This window comes from Falco peregrinus, chromosome 5 (assembly GCF_023634155.1).
Source record: "Falco peregrinus isolate bFalPer1 chromosome 5, bFalPer1.pri, whole genome shotgun sequence".
Taxonomy (NCBI): Eukaryota; Metazoa; Chordata; class Aves; order Falconiformes; family Falconidae; genus Falco; species Falco peregrinus.
Genome location: NC_073725.1, coordinates 91,935,704 through 91,949,832, shown reverse-complemented (window position 1 = coordinate 91,949,832; position 14,129 = coordinate 91,935,704). Strand labels below are relative to the sequence as shown.

The window sequence follows — 14,129 nt, the reverse complement described above, 5'->3', positions numbered from 1 at the left end:
CAGTAAAATTTTCCCCTAGGATATGTTTATTAAAAAGAAATATTGCTGTCTTAAACCCCCAAACTTCTGGTAAAATCCAACATTTTTTCATCCAAGACTACAGACTAGAAGATGTTTTTAAGAGGCAGGAGCAGCAGTAAGGAACAGAACCCCTTGCTTGTCAAGACGTACCACTTTCTGCCCTAAGCATCCAGTCTTCAGCCTGGTTTCCTTAACACTGATTTAAAGCTGGGGTAAAGTCAGGAGCAAAACTGGGTAAACTGGGAGTGAAGCCCTCATAACTTCGAAATTGGTGTGTGTGAAGGGAAGCTGCTTTCTGTGAACTTGTTTGCTTACCTGTAGGATTCCAAAGCATATAAATTTGTTTATTCAACCTAGCCAGTCAGGAAATGTGCAATAGTATTAATTTATATGTCTTTCTCCCAAGTACTGGGCTTTTAAAATTTTTATGGTTCAGAAAATAAATTTTCTCTTAAATCTTTTGATTATTTATATATATGGTACCATCTGTTCATATCATCAGCTGCACCTACTGCTACTATTTCATTCCCTGGATATGTGTATTAATAAAAATCATTAGAAAATCAAATGAAAGAAACTACTGCTGTACTTCAAGTATTTGGGTACATTTAGTGCCAGCATAGGCTACTGCTGCAGTTAATGGGAGCTTTCCTATAGCATTCAACAGGTTGTCAGTCAACCCCCTAATTGGGGAACATTTAGCATGTGTCTGTGCAAGTGGTTCATGGAATACCTGAGTTGAGGAGTTTGGGTTTTTTAATTTGAGTATTTTGTTGAAAAAAATCTGTTTACAGTTCCATTTTTAGTTGGAAAAAAGAAAAACTATGTTAATAAGCTCGAAAAAAGCAATGTCATCCAAGCAAAACTCCCCAAACTTCATTTTCAGTGAAATTTTGCATATGATATCCATAAATAAATAAGGTTTTGATGTTTTCATAGCAATTTAACTTTTAAAAACCTCACCTTTATACAGTAGGTGGGGAAATTTTTGGAATTTTACCAATTGGAAAATAGGAAATGTGAATAAAAATTTGTCCCAAATGCTTGCATCAGCGCTAGGAGCATTAAAACAAACAAACAAAAAAACCCAAAAAACTCTAATACTGTCTTTCAAAAGAAAACAAAAATAATATGTTTTCAGTATCTGTCTCTTTACAATTGGATTTGATCCACTAAGGCTAGCTAACATCTCCCTGCAGCTGTGGAGGGCAGCTGGTGGGCTGCGGCAGGCACCTCCCTGGTTGTGACGGCTGCTGTGGGACGAACCGGGATGGGACGTTCTGGCTGTTGGCTCTGTCCTGGGCTCCGCCGGCACCCACTGGGTCAGGCTGCAAGCAAAGTAGTTGAAGGGATTTAAGGATGAGTCGGAGACTCATCAGCACAGTGCAAAGCTAACTTAGATGCTGATCTGGCTTAGCTACCAAGTGTTTTCTCCTAAGTGGAAAAGTACAGTTGGGTTTTCCAGTTTGATTTTCTATTATATTTCCTGGTGATGCTGCTGTTCATGGCTTGCTCAGGTACTGGAGACTGGAGTTGCCATTTCTATTGAAAACAAACAAATATTTCATATCACCTAAGAACCAATTAAAACTGAGCCACCAGCACAGGATTCATGTACCTCCAAACATTGGGGAATTCAGTGACTAAGCCCAAATTTATGGCCTGGCCTACTTATATACCAGAGCCAGAACCAAAAGCACAAGGTGGATGGTTTTGCAGAAAAACAGCCTTGAAAAAAATCTCCGTGATTTAGTAGGCCTTTAAAAGAATGCCTAATGAACTGAAGATGCACATGTGGAACTGGAATGCCTATAAATTACCTGAGCGGCTTTCCAAGAGCAGGTGGTCGTCAGCACGGTGCTGAGCATTGTGTGGAAATGCTGCACACAGCTCTCCGGTGATCTGCAGGAAACTGAGCTCGGAAAAAATGTGCTAAGCACTAGGGAGAGCTGGGCTCAAGCACTGGGGTTTAGTGTGAGTGTAAAAGAAGAAATGACATTAACATGGGAGGAAAATCACTGGAAATGCAGTGGCCTTGTATCCCACCCATCAGGAGGAATAGGGACTCACTGTTGCAGCTTTATGTTAGGTTATAAGGGAAGCAAGAAATTTCACAGGCTGAGCTCCCCAGCCATGACCTGGGAGAACTTTCATACCAAGTGGGATATATTAAGGCCAAGCTTTTTTATGTAAAAGTGCATTGCTCATGAAATCTCTCTTAATCATTCCAATTTGCTGTCTGTCACGTGCATGCTTTGACTCGTTCAACAGCGTTTTCCTGCTAATACGTGTTTGCGGCAGATTCAGGTGAGCAGACATGGGTGCACAGCAGCTTCCATCCGTGTTGCGAGTTCATTCTGCTCCCATGTGTTCTTGGCTGAATTTCAAACTACTTGAGAAGTTGCTTCTCATTGAGTCTGAAGTTGAACAGGTAGTGAGTGCTGCTTCTTGGTTGGCTGCTTGTGTTTCTGCTGCAAGAGTAGTGTCAAACTATGGGAAAAACATTTGAACCTCCAACCCTTAACTTATATTGAGATTTACACGTAATTACTCCTTTTCCCTAGCAACTTGTTGTAAATCATGGCTTTACTGAACAAAGCAACGGGGAAATAGACATCCTGGTTGTTTGGTAGTGAGGAGGTTATGGAGGTTATGCTTCCCACATGTTGGATGGGCGGACCTTACTGGAAGGGCATTTGCTTTCATGCATTTCCCCCTAGAAGCAGCCGTGAGAAGGATGCTGAGCTGCCTAGTGCTTCCTGCCAGTGACTCTTCTGGGCAGATGATTTCTTGCAGGAGTAGGGTCAGGGTCTTTCAGGACTTGGCAGCACAGGGAGTGTTGATCTTCCAGTGTTCCCGTTTTCAATCTCATGGGAAAGATCTCACCATCTATGAAAATGGCTCTGAGACCAAGATGAGTAGTGCAGAGTAGCCCAGTAGTAGGTGGTTGTGGGCAGGAGGCGTGCAGCATCCCCGTGGCAAAGACACGAAGTGCATCAAAGTGACCAGCAAGGGTTGGAAAGGTGGAGCAGTTCATGGGAGGAGGTCCACTTTCCCTGAGGAGTTCGTCTGAGAATTGTTGACATGTGGCAAAGGAAAGGTGTCACCTTAGAATTTTTGGTATAATTTTTAGCTGTTTTATGTTTGTTGGACTTTTAAATTATCAGGTGCTTTGAGGGCTCAGTACCTGTACAGACATATTCAGGATGACTTTTTCACTTTCTCCTTTATTTAGCACTAAAACAACTTTACATGGCAGTGGATTCAGTTTTCAGTAGTGAAGTGCAGTCGCTGCCCTTTGTCCCCTAACAGACCAGGCACCATTTGCATGTTTCCATTTTAAAACTGCACCTCCCTGTGTGCTCTCAGGTCCTCTGCCGCAGTGGCAGCGAGAGCAGTGTGTGTCCATCCTCGCTTTGTTCCCTGCCGTGAGAATGGACACTGGCTTTGTGGGTTCCCAGCTGGAGAGTGTGTGGAGCACAAGCATCTCCCATCTCAGACAGACGTGCAGATGCACTGTGCAAACGTGCCCATGCTGTGTCCTGGTGTGTTTGTGTATTCACACCTGCTTGTCCTTAACATCACTGGCATGACATTGCCTACTCCCATCTTTCTGAGGGAAAAACTGAAATGGATGTCAATGATGCCCAGGAACCTAAGGGTGACGGCATGGGTGGGCAAGGACTAGGGAAGTCTTACACTAAAGCCAAAATGTTCTAGGGTTTGTTCAGAGGAGAGGTGAAAAAGAAAAAAGAAAACAAAATCAACCTGACCGGCTGTTTTCTGAGCAGCTGCTCCCATGTTCAGAGGTACCTGAACTTCTGTGAACTGGTTAATTTATTTCTAACCCGGAGTTAATTGCATACAGTGGCGCCTCTCAGCCTTCCACTATTGCTGCTCTAATCTGAGCTCTTCAGTTGGATTAATGTCATGGCCTCCGTGACAGGGCAAAAGTTGAAGAGTTTATTGTGAACAGACGTATTGTATTTACTTTTCCTGTAGACTGCATACCACCTGTAAGAAAGAGTGTTCAAAAATCTGTTACTTGGTACACTCTTCCACCTACTGTATAGCTTTTGCCTGCTTTCCAAAAAGGTAAGGAAACATCTAGCTTCTTATTACTTTATTCTCAAATGATGATGATGATTATATACATGAATAAATGAACAATGTGCATTAGTGCAGTTATGTTAAAACCAGTATATAACTTAAAAATTGTTCACAGATCCATTACCGACAGCTCCCACGTGGAGGACTTGCTTTGAAAAGGGGGGACCTGGGACTTGGGTGATCCTCATCCCTGTGCTGTGCCCCAGCCAAACAAAGCGGGTGATCGACTTCCCACCAGTGGAGGTGGATCCCAGTAAAGCCTTTGAAGATGTAGATATTTGATAACAATTCAAAAAAGGAACAAACAAAAGATCTATAGTTAATTATGGCAATCAGATCTAACCACTAACAAAACGTTTTCTGAGTCATCTCTAGCAGCTTTACCAGCAGTGTTGCCTGGCAGCATAAAAATAACATTTGCTAACGTGTGAGCAATCTTCTTCATTCTAAAATTATAAATGGCTCAAAAAAAGTTGGCAAAATATTTTTTTTCACCATGGGTGTTCACAGTGACCGCTCCTGTATAGCCACGAGTGAACAATTTTTGAGGGCTGGCTTTTTCTGAGTGTTGTGACTGCCTACGCTGTGATCTTGTGAGCTGATTTTGTATTTGTGACTTGATCAGCCAGGAATTACTGCTTTGCTAGTGACATTAGAGGAATGAGAAAGCATTTGATATTGGAGACTAATAACTAATAACCATTAATCAGTATTTCTCATATCTGCAATCCCACTCAGGTGGCTTTGCAGGCTCCTTTGGGGCTTTGCCCAGGTGTGAAGGGTGCTGGCCCATTACTGCCGTACTGTGCAGTTGGTGCCAGAAGAAATTGCTCTATACCACCTTCAGAATGTTTAGCTGGTCCCTAATAGGTGAGGACTTACATCAGCAAAGGTAGGGGTGTTGCTTGAATTGAGTCTCTGAGTCACAGGAAAAAAAATACTAATATCTTTAGCTGGTGCAAAGTGCCACAGCTCCACTTTCAATTCAGCTCAAGTTCTTGTGAAGTGTTCAAATTGCTTTTTATTGTATTTGAATCACGCCCATTATTCTAACTGGCACAGCTCAGGCAGAAAGCCTTATTTAAGGTGTGAAGCTCTTTATGAACATCAGGACAACCTGCCTCGCCAGAGAGCCCCAGTCAGAAAGGTTGATGGTGGCTGGTGTTGAGGGAAATACAACAAAGCAGTCGCAGAGGAGAAGGGGCCACTCAAAGCGTTATTGCAGATCAAATGTGAAAGAGGAAAGGGCAACTAAGGGAAGATGAAATTGCTAAAGGAAGGAGATGAGAAGAATAGGAGAGAAGTAGAAGATGCACCAAATCTCAGGAAAAATCAGTTTTTAAAAAATAAAATTTAAGAACCATTTAAAATTAAAAGAATTATGAGCTCACACAGATTTCTAAAAAATTATTTTTTTTCCAGGTAACATTATTGTATAATATAAGGAATTGCCATCTGCAAAGGCACACAAATAATTTTGTCATCCAAGTCCTATAAAAAGCGATTGGCCATTCAGATTCTTTAAGCAGATTTTAAAAACTGGGCCACACAATGCTATGAAAAATGCCACCGTCAAGGATGGCGTGGGCTTGTGATGGTCTTGCCCACACCAGTGCTCTTCTGCATCAGGTATTGTTTTCCATTTCTCCCCCCTGAGTGTTTCTGTTCCAGCTGGGCTGATTGCTGTAGCTCTGGCTGCTGTGTTTTGATTTGTTCTTCCAGGAATACAAAACAGAAACCAGCAAGAAACAATATACTGTATTAAAAGCAAAGCAGTGATATCAGGAAAATATCAACTTGGTTGTAAATTGACACTTGTTTTGCTAGTAACATATTTGTATGTAGGAATGAACACAGTGCTTAAGCCATTACTTGACTATATCAAATTCTGCTATGTGATGCACACAGAGATGCATTTGTAATGCTGTTAAATTGTATCCTGTGAGTGACAAATAGGATTCCTTTACTGCTGAGACTGATGAAAATACAAGGCTGGAAAAAACTCTATATGGTATCTGGGTCAAGAAAAGAAATTGTCCATCACCTGAACAAGGCGAAGGAACATCAAATACTGTTTGTAGAGCTGCAGAGTCACATTTGGTGCTGTAGAAATATCTGCAGCACTTTTCTCCTCATCTATCACCAAGTGATATGCTCACGGGTCAGGAGGAAAAGACAGTCCAGTGATGAAAGTGCTTGTGATACCTGAAAGGCCTGGATCCATCCCGCGGGCTTTCGAGGCCGGCAAGCAGTGCCATGCTGCCCTACCCTCGTGCTGCCTTCCGTGGGTGATGGCTATGAGATGCTCGTGCGTTGCAGGTGGGATCATGTACATCCCAGGAAGACAGCTCATCCCTTCCACTGCCCTCTGGCCTAGGCGAGCAAGGACCATGATGTTATGGGGGTGGCAGGATGACGCTTCGTGCCAAGGTCAGTGACTTCTTCCAAGCTGGTGCAAAGACTGTGGCTTTCTTTGGCGTATCCCTTCAGCACGCTGGAGTTACTGGGCGCTTTGTCGTGTATACAGTATGTACTGTTTAACAGGGATTTGCTTCATTGTAAGAAGGACAAAGAAAATCATGGCATGGGTTTCTTTTTTTTTGCTCCAGGAAGGACCTGAGTGATGCCCATGAGCTTGCTGCACTCCGAAGTCTGTCATAACATTTATAAAAGCAGTCAAGGAGAGATGAATGGAGACTGTCTCCCTGCTTTTTTGGCTGGGTAATCATTACGGGGCATTGCTATTTTGGTTGCTTTTTGCAACAGGATGGTACCGGTGGTTCTTCAGCACTTAAAGTTGTTTTAGCAGGGATAATGGTGAAACGCTGCAAGTCATTAGCAACCTTTTATCATTTGTCTGTCTTTTCTGCTGAACTTTGACTTGATCTGGGCCAGATGCTGAGCATGCTAAACCACAGTGGTCCCTTTGCTTTGAAGAAGAAATGTCAGTTGATATTAGCCGAAGCTCTGGCCTCAGATTTCCAAACAGCAGCTAACCTTTCCACCCCAGCTGTGTGCCGCAGTGCTCAGCTGCGCAGGGTTAAGGACACAAAGAGGAGCAGCTACCTGCTCAGCAGAAATGTTTTCTGAACTTTGCACTGCAGCTGGCAGATCCTTGAACTTTGCATTCCGCTTGAATTCACGTTAGGTTTCCCCAAAGCTGGTCCTGCACACGGCTTTGGGCTATGAGCAGCTCTCCAGCACTAACTGAATTAATTTGAAAAATGACAATCAGTGTACCTCTTGGCGAGGGCAGAGCTGGGGAGGTTGGCTTCTATACAGAGCAGGCCATTAACACCACTTAGGCTGTTAAACAATTATAGTTGTGTTAGGAGGGAGGGTAGCTCAGCCACAGAGGGAGGCAGGGGCTCTCCTCCCAGGGCTTGGGCACAGTGGGCTGCTTCCAAAAGGTTTTCAGTTGCTTTACAAGTCATCTTTTGCTTGATCAGTATGCAGAGGAATTTCCATGGTGATAGCGAAGCGTCAAGATCATTTGCCAGGCATGTGCAGCACCATGTTGTGTGAAGTCATGATATTTCTTGGTCATCTCCTCTCCTAGAATATATATGCAATTACTTAGATTATGCTGTAATGAAGCTGTTGCAGTATGAGTCATGACATGGTTTCAAACTGATGTAAAGTTACCTTTCAAGAGGTAAATACTTCAAGGTACCCTCTAGTGCCGAGGATTTTCCGTGCCTGTCCCCTTCTTGCACCCTTGGGGCCACTTGCACCATCCAGCTGTGGCATCTCTGGGGAGGGGGCAGCTCTTTGAAGGTTTTGGCTCTGAACTGTGTGATATGCTGTAGCTTATCACACCTCAGAGTATGTGGTATAGAATAATTATTTTCTGGAGTGAAGCATCATTTTCATTTTAAATCTGGCTAGTTTCATCCTCAGAAAGTGCTCAGTTTTTAACCTCACTTGAAGGATTTTTCTATTCAGTGGAAACTGCTAAGAAATGAGAATTTGCAGTCAAAGTTGATAAGCAAAAAAAGCTTCACTGCATCTGTTTTTATTCTAGAATGGCTTGCTGAAAAACTAAACATTTATCATGAATTTCTTGTAATGGTGATATCTAATTTTAAAAGTATTGCACAGAGTTACATCCAGGTAAGGCCTGTGCAACACCCCCTATTAGTCCCTGATATATATTTTCCTGTTTCCCAAGTTGTAAATTATTTTATTGACGTGGTAGACTCCACTTTATTTGACTGATCATGGGATGAGGTTTACTGAGGGTGACCCCCACACCGCCTGGGTGCCGTGGGTTGAAAAGGGGGCAGCGTGGGAGCGGTGGCAATTGCCCCCACCACGGCATCGCCAGCCACAGTAGCTGCAGTGGCATCTCTGTGCCGTGGTCTGTAAACCATCATCTGCGGAACAGATTTCAAGTGATAGTGGAGGCACTCAAGGATAAAATGGACAAACAAATTCACTTCCCTTTTAGCAAGTTTTTCAGTTCAAATTGGTTTTCTCTCAGCCTCCTGCTGGAAGCCTCAGTTTTTGAAGAGCACGGACTTTGCATTTTGTTTTCAGCTACTTTTATTGTAGAACCAAATAATTTTCCCTGTTCCCAACTGATACTTAATATGCTCTTTATAGCTGTTTTGGACATGGCGTGGAGGACCATGCCCTGCAGCAGTTGGCCAAATGACCTTTAAAATGTCCCTTTCCACCCAAACCCCTCTCTGCCGAGGGAATAAGTGGGAAATCAAGGGAACATCTGGTTTATTGCAGTGAGGTCGCTGCAGCGTCGGGGTGCTGCCTTTCCCTGAGTCACACACTGTGTCTCCTGCCCGTGGTGCAGCCCCAGATGCTGCAGCCTGTGAGCCCCTCTCCCTGCGCCTAAGGGCAGGACCAGGGCAGGATATGCTGTGCTCCTGGTAGCAGACTCACAGAAACACCACTCAGCATCGAGCGGGCAGCACTTACTAAAGCTTTAGCAAAAATGTGGTTTCAACAGACTGTGTTGTAATTACTCCCCCTCAGGAACATTAACTTACTTTTATGTGTAACTTTGCATAGCATAGTTTGATAAAGCAGATAAAACACCATTTGCTGTTGTGCCACACTATGAACCATAGGTGCATTTTTTTTATCTTCCATTTTCTACTGGTCAGAGGTGATTTTTTTTTTCCCCTCCCTCTTCTTGTACTTACTGCATCCTTTTTCTCCTGAGCTGCTTTCCCAGTGGTCACTCCCTGGTAGGGCCGTGTCTCTAATGCACGCACACTGGCTGAGAGATGCACACAGGTCCCTTCTGCATGCTGTTAGGCTCCTTGCTCTCCAGTACTTTTGAAAATTGAAGCCAGAAACCAGCATGTAAGTATTTATTCCAAAAATTACTTGTTCATTGGCACAGATTTTTCAAGCCATAGTCCAGCTACATTTCATGAGGTTGAACAGTTGAACAACCCTTAATTTTGTACACACTGAGGGGTATCCATAATGAGGCTTGTTTTCCATGGGTACAGTTTTACTGGTTTAATATTGTCTTATTTACTTCTTAAACTAAAATATTTATACAGATACCGCCTCTGAAGAGTTGAAGACATGAAGGACTGGGCCCTGTCCCAGTACAAATTGGCATCTGTAGCCCAAAACCCCTGAAACTGAGGATGGCAGGGAGTGTGCTGACATTGGGTTTAGCGTTAAGCAGTCCTGCAAGGAGCAGGGAGTTGGACTTGATGATCCTTATGGGTTCCTTCCAACTTGAGATCTTCTACAGTGCCTTAAGATCAATATGCTGCAAAGAAAATAGTTTGATACACTCTGAAGGGTCACGAGTGAAACTTAAATGTGCTGCTTGATGTTACTGACACATCCACTGGATTTTGTGAGTTCCCTTTCCCATGGTGTCCTCAGACCCTTTTTCCACCAGCGTGGCCAGGAGCTCTGGGGCAGAGTGGAGCTGTCCCTCAGGGCAGTGGAGCAGCACCCCATCCCTGCAGCTAACAGCATGGGGCCCTGGCAGCTGGCTGCTTTCTCCAGGTTTCTGTTTTAAAGAAAGGAAAAATCATAGAATTATAGAATGGTTTGGATTGGAAGGGACTGAAAGATCATCTCGTTCCAGGCCCCTGCCATGGGCAGGGACACCCCCCACCAGCCCAGGCTGCTCCCAGCCCCGTCCAGCCTGGCCTTGAGCCCTGCCAGGGATGGGGCATCCACAGCTGCTCTGGGCAGCCTGGGACCAGCGCCTCACCCCCCTCACAGTGAAGAATTTCTTCCTTTTATCCTTCTAAATCTCCCCTCTTTCAGTTTAAAGCCATTCCCCCCTTGTCCTGTCACTACAAGCCCTTGTAAAAAGCACCTCTCCAGCTTTCTTGTTAGCCCCTTTGGGTACTGGGAGGCTGCTATAAGGTCTGCCCAGAGCCTTCTCTCCTAACTCCCACATTAATTATTTTGCAGACCATATCACACTTTTAATGACTTACATGTTACAAGACTTGTAAATATGCAGGGAAGTGTCAGGCCCTTTCCTGTTTTAAAAACTGAATTTCTTTATGCACTTGAATGATTCCCTTGTAGTTAGCTGTTTGAACAGTGCAAGTTAAAACACATTATTTGTGGCTGTAAGTATTTTGGATATTAAAGGCTAGGCAGCTAAATAGATGTCTTTGAGACGCAAAGTAGTATTAAATGAGTATTAATGAGTGTATTAGTATTGTTCCATCGCTTGCCTTTTTATGTAGATCTTTTTCCCTAGGAAATTTGGAAGACTGAGCATATGTTGTTATACTTCATGGACCAGTCCCTTTCTCACTTTTTTGCCTAATAAACTCTTACTAGTGCTAAGTTCTCCCTTTGACTAATTTACCAGTCCTTACATCCTCTCAGGGAGAATTTGTCAAATTCATAAATTGTAATACCAGGGAAAAGACAAAGACTTTGGTTCTTTGGTCTTCCATATATTTATAATGAATCCCCGTCTCTCGAGCAGGGTAAGTGTCACCTTGACAGGACTCACTTGATGCTGTTCTCACGTGGTGGCTTGCCATAGTCTCTTGTGTGCTCACACCCTCATCTGTGTTAGTAAGGTGACCCAGATGAAGAGTTGCGAGATTGTGAAATCAGACTTGACACTCTCAGCTTAATTTCACTAAAATCACTGGAATTGCCCCAGGCTAGGACACTGCAACATTTGGAGCCCTGTTTCTTTTCTCCCTTCCCCAAGCAACCAGAAGCATTACAACTGCACCCTGCAGCTTTTGGGGTGTGTACTCTTTTAATTGTTACTGCTACTATAATTATAACAAAAGCGTCCCCAAGAGCAGCCGTGATCCATAACACCAGGCACAAAACCTGGCTCAATATCGTCAGGATCCTCACAGCCCGGACGTACAGGCTGAAATGCACAGTGCGGTCTGGCCACCGAGGATGAAAGCGTGGGTAGTTTGACTGGGAATAGCTAGAGAAGAGATTTTAGGAGAGACCAACTAATGGCCTTTAAGTCAAAGACCGAAGGGATCCTATGCTGAACTTTGTAGTGTGTTTGGCCTCTGAGGCAGTATAGAAGCTGGGTTTAAGGTTTTACAGTTTAAAGTCTTTGCAGATTTTCTTGATCGTGCTTGCAGCTGGTGATTCTTGACTGCTAGAAAATTGTTTTGCAGCCATTTTAGTTTGCCTGTGGTTATTACGATAAGTTAATTTAATTTATTAAATTAATATTATTAACAGTTAGACAAGCAGCCATCACCAACCACGGCTGCAGATCTGCTTCTGAGGCAGTGCAGGAGGTGTAAGCCCAAGCACTCCCCATCTCCGGGTGCTGCCTCCACGGAAAAGCCCCAGCGCACTTAACTGCCGAAGCTTGGTACGCAGACAGGACAGTCTTCTGCCTTCAGTGCATGCTTGAGATGCAATATTCTGGGAGAGAAAATATTTCTAATGGGCTGTGAAGTGCAATGGTTGTGCTTAAATTTGATGCTTAGCAGCCATTCCCTGGTGTAATCCAGATCCCTTCGGCTCAGTGCTAGCAGTGAGGGATTTCTTCACTTACACACATCGTCCTGCCCAGCTCTGCCCAGCGGCAGCCATGAGAGCCACATTTTATTCTCCTGTTCATCAAAGCAAGGTATAATTTTGCCTGGTTTTCATTTAAAAAAAAAAAGCCAAAAAAACACCTTTAAAAATTCTATGCTGAATTAAAACCTCTATGAAGAAGCTCTGCTTCACTTCTCATGCGATGGTTTTACAGCCATTAGCACCAGAACAGCTGTCACATTCTGCAGGGAGTAAAGGACAGCAAAATGAATTATTTTAAGGACATCCAACATCTGGTTTAGAAGTGAGCAGCTTACATTTATGATGAAATCTATATAGATGATAAGGTTAGGTGCAAACCCTGTATTAAATGAGCGACTTAAATTTTTTTCCTCTCAGGTGTAAAGGAGGTCTATTCATAGCTGCCACTGAAGTAACGGGATTGAACATATGTGGTAGTGAAGCTCAATGAACAAAAAAACCCTCCCAGCAGATGTGATGGGAGAACGCTCCCTTTCTCTTTTTCCCTGCAGAAAGAAGGTCCGTGGCTCACTGGGAACAAGCAGAGCCCGTTCCTCTTGGATTTGGCTCCTGGGATTTTGGTTCTGTGTTAGACCTCCTGACTTTGCTGCCACGTTTTGACTCAGAACAAAAGACTTTTTTTTTTCTTCTTTTTTCCTTTGTGTGTTTTTCTGAGATCTGTGGTACTTGAAATCACTGGAGCCCAGTCCTTAGCGGAACAGCTCACAGGCAGGCAGGTACAAAGTGTTTCCACCCGTGGGCAGAACCGGTGGCAGTGGGTTGGCTGAAAGACTGTGTATTCACAAACCTATGGAAAACTTGGTAAGCAAGTTCTAAAAGCTAATCATAGTCATAATGGAGTAAAAAGGCCAGGAAAACTGAAAATAAGCAATAGTACAGGTAAATTACGTTCTCAGAGATATGAATCCATGCAGTTTTCTGTGTGCAGGGTTACAAGCATGAAGAAAACCGTTCAAAGGTTGTATAGTTAAGAGTAGAACAAAACCTCAATGGTAGAAAATCCCTGCTGAAGTGTGCTACAGTCAACAGGAGCAGAAAAGCAATGATGGCTGTCACAAAATCAGACATACCCCAGCAACTGCCCGTTGGTTATAGGCACATTTACCTGATAGCTGTCATGCTTCTGGTCCAGGTATTCTGTCTGTGTCTGCAGGACGCAGGCACGGGTGTCATAACGTTATACAAGCCTGTTCCTGCGTGCCGTTGTGTATCTTTGGTGATTTTACCCAGGCCTTGATACATTTTGTCACCTTGTGGAAAACAAGCCCATAGAATATTTCAGTGTAGCGCTCGGAAATGACAGTGCTGATGAACTGAAGGAGCATGTGGGTAAAATGAGCATGAGACACAGCTGAGCATTCATTTGTCACTGACATAAAATAATACTGTAAAATGAAATAGATATTATTTAAATTGACACAGATAGCAAGCAGAGAATATATTTGTTCAGCAGGGGCCAGGGTTTCTTTGTTTTTGGGGGGGGGGCAGTAAGCAGCAGCAAATAAAAAAAACGGCACATAAGAAATTGGTCTTTCCCGGTGTTTCTCTCTTACTGCAAATAGGCATCATTTTCAGACTATTTCCAGCATCTGGAAAGACTGTTTTTTTCTCTTTATTGGCTTCAAGAAAGGAAAGGTGGGCATCTTTCAGTGACGTGTAGCAATACATTAAAGAGCAGAGCATCCTTTTGTTCATGAAAATAGACCTTTTGACCTTGGGGTGAGACTGTTGGTTTTGAACTCTGCCTGACAGCAAGAAACAAAGACATGGAAAAAGAAAAAAAAAAAAGGGAATTAGGTTAATGGCTAAATACACGTAAATGCCCATGAAACCCAATGGACACACATAATAAGAAGGAAAGGCATTCCGATTCCAGGATCTGATGTTTGGCTTAGTTACTCCTCTCAGAGCTCTGGGTCTTATCTGAGAGAGGAGTCTGGCACAGCATCTAGTGAGATGTCTGCTCTTGC

General features: G+C 43.5%; 1 protein-coding gene across 2 annotated transcripts in view; it reads left to right on the top strand.

Moving 5' to 3' along the window:
• GRM7 (glutamate metabotropic receptor 7) overlaps positions 1 to 14,129 on the top strand; it is a 304,194-nt gene that overhangs the window by 273,773 nt on the left and 16,292 nt on the right. The window contains exon 10 of one of the 2 annotated variants that reach the window (XM_055804697.1): positions 4,024 to 4,116. The exons of the other annotated variant lie outside the window; for it this stretch is intronic. Within the exon in view, the coding sequence (XP_055660672.1) occupies positions 4,024 to 4,094 (71 nt within the window). The 3' untranslated portion in view covers positions 4,095 to 4,116. The remainder of the gene's footprint in view (positions 1 to 4,023; positions 4,117 to 14,129) is intronic. 2 annotated transcript variants of the gene reach the window in all.